Raw genomic sequence first — 11235 nt, forward strand, 5'->3', positions numbered from 1 at the left:
GGCTCAACTGCTGCGCCACCAGGGGAGGCCCTCCATGTGTTCTTGAATACTTTGTGGGGCCAGAAAAAAAGACAAGGAGGTGTGTCAAGGGTGATTGCTCCCATGGATTCTGCTCCCCAACATTCACCTCAGTGTTGCTAGCAGGACAAGGAAGTAAATCAAGGCCGACTCCTACCAAAGCTCATTAGACATGGAGAGAGTTTCACTCTCCCTCCCTGAGTTCTCTTCTCTCCTGTGACTTTTGGGAGCCCCCTCTTTCCTTCTCTAGCTCTGTTAGTACCCGAGCACTGTCACTGTCTCCCATGATGGAATATTCTGTACAGGGATATCCTGGGACCATTCTCAAATGTGAAGCATTTAATTATGACTGGTGAGACTGAAATAAGGAATTTAAATGTTACTGAATTTTAATCTAAACATAAGTGGGCAAATATGACTGGGATCACCCTATTCTACCAGAGAGGAACAGGCGAAGTATCTTTCAAATTGCATCCATTTCTCTCTCCAGAGAGAAGACTTCAACACCTGTGCAGGCGCAGAAGCTCAGGTGAGGCTTCTGTCCTTCATTCTGGAAATCCTGTCTACTCCATCTCTGCCTCTAACCTGATATTGGAGCTTTTCAGGAAGGGCCATGGCCTCAGCCACAGCTACCCAGAAGATGAGGGAGGAAGCCACGTGCTCCATCTGCTTGGAGCTGATGACAGAGCCCATGAGCATCCACTGTGGGCACAGCTTCTGCCGCCGGTGCATAGAGGGCATCCTTGAGAACCCACAAGGGACGTCATCCCTGAGGAAGCCCCAATGTCCCCTGTGCCGGACACCATTTCAAAGGGAGAGTCTCCGATCCATCAAGCAATTGGAAAATCTCATTCAGACTGTCAAGGAGATAGACAGTGAAAGGCTGTGTGAGAAACATGGGGAGCAGCTCCGTCTGTTCTGTGAGGACGACGGGCAGCTCATCTGTTTGTGTTGTGAACACTCCCCCCAGCACAGAGGACACAGCACTGCTCTAGTGGAGGACGTGTATCCAGGCTACAAGGTGAGTAGCCAGAGTCTCTAGCAAGGACTGCCTCTCAGGTTGCACATTTTCACTCAAAACAATTGTAGTGAAAACCATTGTCCTGACCCTAAAATAAATTTGTACCACATTATTTTACTGAAATAGTTCATTACACGTCCATGTTGAATTTATTACATGTCCACCCCATGTCCATCTTGACCTTCAAGGTTGAGCAGAATCCTTTCCTGTAAGAACTTCCTATAATGAGCTTCTGGACAATAGATTTTGCTCTTTGCCACACCGGCCTTATTCATGGCCTCACCTCAAATATTTAATTGGAGACACCACAACACGCAAGAGCACAGGAAAGAATCTGAAACCCCAGTGGTCAGAACCACGGCCTTTTAGATAGCCACAGTATAAGGAGTGAGGAAGGAACACAGGACACCTGATGTCCCTTGATGTGAGTGGTGAGGGGGCCATCCAGGGGCGGGAGTGAGTGTAGGGGGAGACTGCCCAGAAGTGAGTCCAGAAGGACACACACAAAATAACCGTGTGTGGAGAAGAGTGAAGTTTCCAACTCAGGGGGACCCATGTCACGAGAGCTGACCTGACTATCTAGTGCCTGGTCAGTGGGCATGTGGTCAGATGGGCAGGTGAGGCCATGAGAATGGAAATTGAGAAGGAACCTTGGTATTTCTCAGAGTCTAAATCCTGGTCCAAAGTGGGGATTTTATTTGTGGAGGGAAAGATTAGGTTGATATTTCAGAGAACATTCTGCCTGCACAAAATAAACATCAAGGAGTAAAATCAAAGTTAGTCCTCTGAGAAATGGGCATGGAAACATGTTCCAGCAAGGATTAAGAAGGACAGTTAAAGGATTTAGAAAGAATTGGTGAGTGATAAAGCCTTGAGAGGTTCATGCACCTCCACATTTCTCACACAATAGCTGCTAAAGTGAGGCTCCCTGTGCTGTGGAGGAATGAGGGAGCGGGATTCCTTCCTCCTCTGCCCTGTTGACATTTGAAGGAAACATCACTAATGTGGGGCTCTGTGTCCCCTCATCTTTGAGGTGCTTGTGTCTTGTGAGACAGTTCTGGATCCTTTGTCAGGGCGTATCAGTCCTGAGCACCACTCAGAGCTCTCCCCTCCCCCTGTAAGCCCATGAGTAGCTCATCACTGTAATAGGTCAGATCTCATAACTTGCCCACCAAGTTGTTAAATAAAAGCAACAAAAGGTGATGGGCGTGGCCGCAGGATTCAAATTGCTGAGGTCGAAATATCGAAAGAGTTTCAGTTCTTACTAGATGGAAGCTGTGAGTGACTTAGTTATTGCCTTCATGACTTGGTTTCCCCATCTCTCAACAGAGACTGAAAATGTGAGAAACTGTGTGACAAGTAACCCTAGAGATAGGTATCGAAACTAATCACTGTAAGGTGACGTCATGGCAGTTCTTCAGGTGACAGCAGAGCTCCCCACCCACCCCTCCACCCCTGCCCAATGAACTGGTTCTTAACTTCAGCTGCCAACCTGGACTCTCCTACCTGACTCACCATCACATGTAAACAGTTCCAAGTGTTTCAAATATTCTGTATTATGATTGGTCAGACACATTATTATTTTTTTTTTATCAAATGACAAAACCAGGTACATTTATATCATTTTCACAAAGAAAATATGAATTTGACATGAGTTATAACATTTACTTTAATTATATAGGTTTTGGTTAGTGAAAGAAATAAAGCTCTGTAGAAGCTATTATTTCACTTGAAATGATTACAGTTCAGATTATTATACCAAGGTGGTGGCTGGATTATGGAAAAATAAACTGAGCAGCTTGAGTTCCAACATGGAAAAGAAACCTGAGGTACAAACAGGTTGCAGGCACTTTGGTGGACGCTCTACACGTATGGTCTCATGCTTAAAATTATCTGTAAGAAGGACCACTTTTGGTTTTTCCTTCCTTCTTCCTGGAGTGGGGGTTACAATAGATTTATTGATCTGACAACATATTCTTTGTTTTATTTTTTTCTTGTCAAAAAAGAAGTAATGTTGGTTTACAACACTGTATATGTTTTAGAAATATGAGTTCCCACCACATCAACTGTATGTTACCACATGATACCTACTACCAAAACACCAATATTTCTCCACCACAGTCCACTGGGCCTCCTCTACTCTTTGCTCCCACCTCCTCATCTGGTGGCCTCAGTTCTTGGCTATTGTAAATAGTGTTTACAATGAACATAGCAGTTAATATATCCTTTTAAATTAGAATTTTTGTGTTCTTTGGCTAGATACCTAAGAGTGGAATTGCTAGATCACATGGTAGATCTATTTTTAATATACTGAGAAACTTCCATACTGTTTTCCATAGGGGCTGGACCAGTCTACATCAACAAGAACAGTAAAGGAGAGTTCTTTTTTATCAACACCTTTGTCAATACTTCTTTCTGTTTTTTTTTTTTTTTTTTGATATGGGCCATGCTCACAGGTGTGATGTAGTATCTGTGATTTTGATTTGCATTTCCCTGATGCTGAACATTTTGTCATGTGTGTGGTGGCCATCTCTATGTCTTCTTTGGAGAAGTGTCTATTTAGCTCTTCTGCCCATTTTTTGATTGGGTTGTTTTCTTGTTGTTGAGTTGAATGAGTTCTTTGTAGTCCCAGGTTGGATGTATGATGCACAAATACTTTCTCCCATTCAGTAGGGTGTCTTTCTGACACTGATATAGTTTTTTTTTTAAATAATAAATTTTATTTTTATATTCCCCATACAATTGCAGCCCCCCCATTCTGACCCCAATCCCTCCCCTCCCGCCCCCGCCCCCCTAAAAGTGTCTCTGGTTCATAGTTTTTTGTTGATTTTGATTTTCACTTTCTTATAGTTATTCATTTTCCTGGTCCCTTATTTAAGTTTTCTAGATTCCTGCTATGAGTGAGACCATCCGGTATTTTTCTTTTTCTTTTTGGCTTATTTCGCTGAGCATGATCCCTTCCAGCGCCATCCATGTTGCTGCAAATTGCATGTGTTTATCTTTTTTGAATGCTGAGTAATATTCCATGGTATATATGTACCACATCTTCTTGATCCAGTCATCTATTTTTGGGCATTTGGGCTGTTTCCAAACCTTAGCTATTGTAAACAGTGCTGCTATAAACATAGGGGTGCAGGTGTTCTTTGGAATTGATGTTTCTGAGGCACATTATTTTATAAAATGTACTTTTAGATGATTATAATCTTGTACTATATGTAGCATGTCCCTGGCAGACTGCAGTAATGTAAATAGCTTAGTCTATGGTCCACAGATGAGCTGGGAATCACAGATCGCCCACAGCACAGAAAGATGCCACAATCCTGCCACTGCCCAGGGCCACTGAGGGCATGAGTTACATTAATGCCCTTATGTTGCTTCTTCTCAAAGCCTAAGGCCTCAAAAACATATTCCATGTTATTGTATATCTTGGAGGCTGGGATTTTTCTAGGTGCCCAATGAGAGCTGTGAAATGGACAAGTCATAACTCACCCAATTTTTCCTTCAGGAAAAGCTCCAAGAGATTGTGACAAAACTGAAGGGAGAGCAAGACCTCTGTGACAGTCTAAAGATGTTCAGAAAAAAGGAAATAGCACAATGGAAGGTAAGAATTTGATTTTCTTGATCTCAAACTATTTTCCAGTCTGGAATTTAGGTGTATGGTGATTGGGAAGAGTATTCTTTGATAATTTATTCTCATTAAATCAGACCAAATGTAAAAACCCAAAGAATATACCTTTTTATTTAATATTTGCCATTAATTGTCTGCAGCTAGGAGAATATTCCTCTGCTTTCTGTTTCTATGAATAGTAATAGGCTAGGTGTCCTAAGACCTCAGTCAGGAGAATCACAAATGTTGTGCTCCTAATTTTTCAAGTTTTCAATGACTGAAATTACCTCCTGTCTGAAGATCATGAAATCACCTGGGCACATTTACCACAGCACAGGGTCTGGCCTTCTATATTCCTGGTTCCAATATGAACTTTACTGAATACAAAAAGAGGACCAGTGCAGGAGACAATACCATAATTCAAGCTTGTGAGACTGTTGATGAGGCTAGAGCTTTGCAAGAACTTACCCATTTGCACTGTAGCCTGTGGGTCTCTGAGACAGTGTCCATGGCTGACCAGGCCCTGCAGGATCAGAGACATTCTTTCATGAAAATATGGATGTAACCCATCCCTTAGTAATCAAATTTATGAGTCATTTTCCTCTTTCAGGGTTTCTTCCCACATTTGTCCTATTCTTTGTAGATGTGCACATGTGAAATTTAAACTCCTCTTATCCCCATTTTAAAACCATCATTAAGTTTGGAGGGCCTTACTAGGAACTGGCAAGTGGAGATCCCTTTAATGTAGATATTGCAACTGCCTCTGTCTCCTCCCTTCTGGAGTCTCGGATAGTGGGGAAAACTTCTATTGCTACACACCACACCATATAAGGAAACCATGTCAGTGCCACAGCATCTACCCCAACACCACAGTCACTGAAGCACTGTGTGACTTGAGAAATCACCCATGGAAATTACAACTCTGTCCTCCTCAGAGAAAAGTGAATCTCTCAGTGTTTTTAAGTCTCATCCATAAGGATGATAACTGAAACCTGGCTTAAGGCAATAATATTTCTGGTAACTGTCCAGACCTCCACCTGTTGAAAATCAGAGTCTTAAATGAGTCTTAAATTCAGACTCATTTATATTCGTTACAAACTTTATTTGAAGAAACTCCCCCCCACACACAGCTTCTTACATCCCCACTAACTCTTGGTTTTCTTTTACAAATGATAAGTTCTTTGATCTTGGCAAATTTCATGATTCTGCGATTCCTACCCTCTGCTTCTTTTATCTTGGATGAGATGAAGGAAAATGAGCAGGGCCAACAGAGCTAGGATCAGCTTTCCCTCATCTGAGTGTCTGCCTCTTGGGCCTGACTCTGCAAAGGGAGCTGGACACTTTTTGAGCTCCAGTCCCAGGGGAAAATGACCCACAGAAGCTAAGAAAACTTTTCTGGGGTTTTTGTGCTAAATACACATTACCTGACATTGCCATTTTACTCATTTCTAACTGAACAGCCCAGTGCATTGTGTTCAGTTGTTTTCCAGCCGTTGCCACTCTCCATCTGCAGAACCTTTTCAGCATTCGAACCAGAAACTCTAAGTCCGTTAACAATAAACTCCATTGCTCCCTCCTCCCAGCTCCTGGTGGCCACCAATCTACTTCTTTTATATCCCTATTTGACTGGGACCTAATATGAGAATACTCATATGGTCTTTTGTTTTTGCTCTTTGGCTCATGTCCTTCTCCATGAATCTTCATGATACATCCAGTTGGGCACATGGCACAGTTTGCTTTCCTCCTGTGGGTGAGCAGATTTGCACTGTGTCTCGGTCCCGCCTGTGTTTACTGACTTAACATAGAAGTATGTTTGGTTTGTTTCCCCCCTTTCTGGCTACTTTCTTGATTCTAGGAGAATATAGAGCTTCGGAGACAAGAAATCCAGTCTGAATTTAGGAATCTCCACAACTTCCTCAATGAAAAGGAGAGGGCTTATCTCTGGAGACTGGAGAAAGAGAAAGAGCAGATGCTGAGGAGACTGCAGGAAGGTGAAGCCAGTCTGGTAAAGCAGAGCTCTGAACTTGAGAGCCTTATCCTGAAATCAGAGAAGAAATGTCAAGAATCAGCCCAGAATTTTCTGCAGGTAAGAGAGGATGAGAACTTCTAGGACAGAAAGGGGGTTTCAACATCACTTGTAATCAGGGAAATGCAAATCAAAACTACCATGAGATACTGTCTCACACCAGTGAGAATGGCACATAGAAAAAAAAACTAGTAACAACAAATGTTGGGAGGTTGTGGAGAAAAAGGAACTCTCCTGCACTGCTGGTGGGAGTGCAAACTGGTCCAACCACTATGGAGAGCTGTGTGGAGATTTCTTGACCTACTAAACATAGAGCTTCTATATGATCCAGCAATTCCATTCCTAGATATTTACCCAAAGGAAACAGAAAAACAGTAATTCCAAAGGGCACCTGCACCCCTATGTTTATAGCAGCACTATTTACAATAGCTAAGCTTTGGAAACAACCCAAATGCCCAACAATAGATGACTGGATCAAGAAGATGTGGTACATATACACCATGGAATATTACTCAGCAATCAAAAAAGATAAACACATGTAGTTTGCAACAACATGGATGGAGCTAGAAGGGATCATGCTCACGAAATAAGTCAGAAAGAAAAAGAAAAACACCGGATGGTCTTACTCATAGCAGGAATTTAGAAAACCTAAATAAGAGACCAGGAAAAAGACTAATCAATACAAAGTAAAAATCAAAATCAACAAGCAACTGTAAACCAGAGGCACACTATAGGGGAGTGGGGGGGAAGAAGGGGCAGGGAAAGGAAGGACTAGAGTCAAAATAAGGGGGTGATGCAATTGTATGGGGAATATAACCAAAATGAAAATGCATACATTGCGCAAAAATGAAAAATGATGTAAGAATTATATAAAATAAAATATTTAAATTAAAAAAAAAGAAAAGGGGTTTCATCTGTTCCTGACTATTGAGTAGAGAATGACAAGGGAGCCTGGGAAGATGTCTGAGACCTGTCTACTTCACTTAATTGTGGCACCAAAATTAAAGAAAGATTCTTTAAAATCTATATCCATGTCCGCTGGTGGCCTTGCAGGTTCAGGGGTCAGCATGTGAATCAGAAATTTAAACTTTCTCAGGGTAGATGTGGAGGTTTCCTGTTTTTATGGACCCACAGCAGATCTTCCTGCCATTTATTTGCCCTTGTCAACTGTTCATGGAACCCTTTCTAACCATCTCTTGAAAATGACTGGTGGTATAGAGTGTGGCAGCCAAAATAAATGATAACCTTCTCCAATTCACTTATAGTCATGTGCCATTAGCTCTTATGGGACCTGCTTTTAGCTGCCTGAAGCTTCCTGCTGGTGAACATAAATGCTTGGACTCCAGCTGCTATTGCAAGACTGGTAGTTACACTGTGAGGGTGAGGATGTAGTGTGACAGCGCCCTCAGCAGATGACACCGGCTGCCTCCGCCTCAGTGGCCCAGAGCCAGGGTTTAGGCATGGATTCCCTACTGAGGACCTTTGTCATCAGTGATCTCTGATATGGGCTCCTCAGAAAGAAATTAGGTCACTTATAACAAAAGGTAACATGATCAAGTCCCTGAGGTTACAGGCTAATGTGAATACAGACTCCACAGCTACACACAAGCCTGAGCAAGTGCGATCACACACTCACACTCACTGGCAGGGACTATCCTAGGGGGCTGGGATGGGAATCGTTCTACCTGGGTATGCGTGGGTGTCTCAGGCTGGGTCACTCTACTTCCTGGGGTGCAGTGTTAATAAAATGTAACCCCATGTGTCAAGTGACATGACATACTGATTTTCCCACACTCACCTTCTGTCTGTTTTCACTGTAGGGTGTGAAAGACAAATTGAAAAGGTAAGTCTGTCTGAACACATAGTTAAGGGAAAGTGAGGATATGTCGGGGTCCAGAGCCAAATGGAACGTCCACTGCAGAGGTCATTGTCTGTTTATTCTAGGCTTTCAGATGTGGAGCTGAAAGTACCAGAGGCTGTGTCTTTGGCCCCTGAAACTGCATGCAATGTTTCTGAGCTTTACTTTGATTTGAAGAAAATGTTAAAGATCTACCAAGGTATGTGAAGGAAATAACTCTGCCTTAATGCTCACAGGAAAGGCCCCTTAAGTGGTAGCCAAGCTTCCTACCTGTCCTGCTCAGACTCATAGGCAGAGAGGTTGCTGAGCTGTTTCCAGTGGGTCAGGAACACGCTCCCTTGGGTGTAGACAGGGAAGTGGCAAACTGTGATCTCTTCAGGCTCTTCGAATTCCTCCTCTCCCGTTGATTTGCTGTATCAGCCAGGCCAACCACTACCTCATTTTCCCATTCTGAAAAATACGAATATGAACAGATCTTAATTCAGTGAGTTTTCATGAAAATTAAATGCAACGGCAGGTGTAAAGGGTTTAGAACAATCTGCACCATAATGTTTATTGTTAACATTTTATTAAACATTCAATGAAATTTAATAAACACAGATCAGTATTCAGGACTAAGGAGAAAATGGATCATGGTGTCACAAATATTTGAATCTTAGTGAAAGCCAGTATTACCAATTCCAAAATCTTGATTCTTATTCAGTACTTGCCTTGTTCCACATGTCCACATTTAGAAAATTCATACTAAATTCTTTTAATAATTCCTTTGGCTGGAAAATCTGAATGAAGCTGAAATGATTCTCTATGGTTATAAGAATATCCAGTCGCTTAAAACAACACACACATTATCTCACAGGTTTGTGGCTCAGATATGTGTGGCTCACATCTGCTAGGACTTATGCTTAGGGCTTTACAGAATAGAGTGAATGTGTTGGCTGGACTGTGTTGCCATCTGGAGGCTAGACTGGGGAATAATCCACTTCCAAGCTGACTCTGAAAGTGGGCAGCATTCACCTCTTATGATTATAGAACTTATGACCACGGCTTCCTTCTGACTATGGAAGAGATGCTGTCCTCATCTTCTAGAACACTGTCAGCTCTAGAAGGCACCCCCTAGTGATTGCACGGCAAGGCCACTAAGTCTTCAAATAAGCTCAAGGATATGACTTCCACTTCTAGTTAACTTACCAAATACCAGGAATGTCTCTAAGCACTAGGTTTCCATTAGCTCCTTCAAACCTCCCCACTATTACTGTTCAGGTGTGATGATTTCCTACTATAGTATGCAGCCTCAGAAAGTGACTCACAGAGCTAAAAGAACTAGGCTGCACTTGAATCCAGGATGGTTGTACTGAAGTGTTCTGTATTCTCAGCAAATAAAATGTGTCCTCCTCTTTTATCAGTCAGCGTGACTCTGGATCCACGCACAATTCATTGTGACCTAATTCTGTCTGAGGATCGGAGACACGTGACCTGTGGCAAACCTCAGGAGAAGCATCTTAGTTATAAGAGATACCATACCTTTCCCTGTGTCCTGGGCTGTGAGCGCTTCGCCTCGGGAAGACATTACTTTGAAGTGGATGTGGGAGCAGGATCTGAGTGGGCCTTAGGCGTTTGTCTGGGAAATGTGCAAAGGCTCTGGGATCATGTCCCAGAGCCTCAGTCTGGATTCTGGGCCATCAGACTCTGCCAGAAGAATTATTACATGGCCCTTACCTCTCCCCCAACTTCTCTTACATTGAGGGAGCGGCCCCTGCTCGTGGGAGTTTTTCTGGACTTTGAGGCTGGACACGTGTCCTTTTACAACATGAACACTGGCTCCCACATCTTCACCTTCCCAAGGGCCTCCTTCTCTGGTACTCTTCGACCTTATTTCCAAGTTAATCATTGTTCTTTATTCCTCCCTCCACCATTGGAGTCATTCTAAGAACAGTCTCTTTTGTTGAACTATTATAGAAATATAATGTGAGTTCTACTGGCAAAGAAATTTGGTCTGTTTTCCTTGCTGCTCTTTCCCTAACCTGGATCAGTGCTGAGTTCTCCATGGACACTCAATGAGTATGCAATGAATGAGTGGATACAGCCACTGCACAGACACCACAGAAGATCAGCCTGACCTGCAGAGAAGAGAGCACAGCACTGAAGATGCATCACCCTCTCCATTGCGGGGTTCAGATATCTGATTTCCAAGGGTCCTGGTCTGACCAGCAGGTTGACCAGACATCTGGAGGGCTGAGTGCTCCAATTGTGTTTTATACCATCAAAGTAACCCATGGAGAGGAGGGGAAGCTGCATTGTATCTGTCAGCTGCATAGAAGAGCAGGACAGCAAAAATAGTATTTCTTTTCACCACAGACATGATGGTCACATTAACTGAGAGAATTATTATTATGAAGCAAATTTACTTTTAGTAGAACAGAAATTTTATTAAGAGATTATTTAGTCAAACTGAGGACTGGGCTCAGGAGACCAGCCTCAGATTTCTTTGAGTGACTGACTGGTCACTCACCTGAAGTCTTGTGCCCAGGTTTGTACATGGAAATTACATGCACAGAAAGAGAACACACTTTTTTTTCTTACTAAAGCAGAAAAGACATCTACAGAATTTCCAACAATGGTATTCACTAAAGAAGGTTGGTTCCTGTCAACCTCATTTAACTGGTAAAAGAGAAATACTGTTCCTACTTCACAACCACTACTTTATT

General features: G+C 42.7%; 1 protein-coding gene across 1 annotated transcript; it reads left to right on the plus strand.

The window, feature by feature from the left end:
- Window positions 1-631: 631 nt before the first annotated feature.
- LOC311188400 (E3 ubiquitin-protein ligase TRIM38-like) lies at window positions 632-10457 on the plus strand (the record flags this gene model as incomplete). The annotated part of the gene is made up of 5 exons (XM_084259500.1): window positions 632-1039; window positions 6502-6732; window positions 8493-8515; window positions 8617-8729; window positions 9934-10457. The coding sequence occupies 5 exons, from the start codon at window positions 632-634 to the stop codon at window positions 10455-10457; spliced, it is 1299 nt and encodes a 432-aa protein (XP_084115626.1).
- Window positions 10458-11235: the final 778 nt, after the last annotated feature.

The sequence above is a fragment of the Talpa europaea genome (genome assembly GCF_964194135.1).
Source record: "Talpa europaea genome assembly, chromosome: 2".
In the NCBI taxonomy this organism is placed as follows: domain Eukaryota; kingdom Metazoa; phylum Chordata; class Mammalia; order Eulipotyphla; family Talpidae; genus Talpa; species Talpa europaea.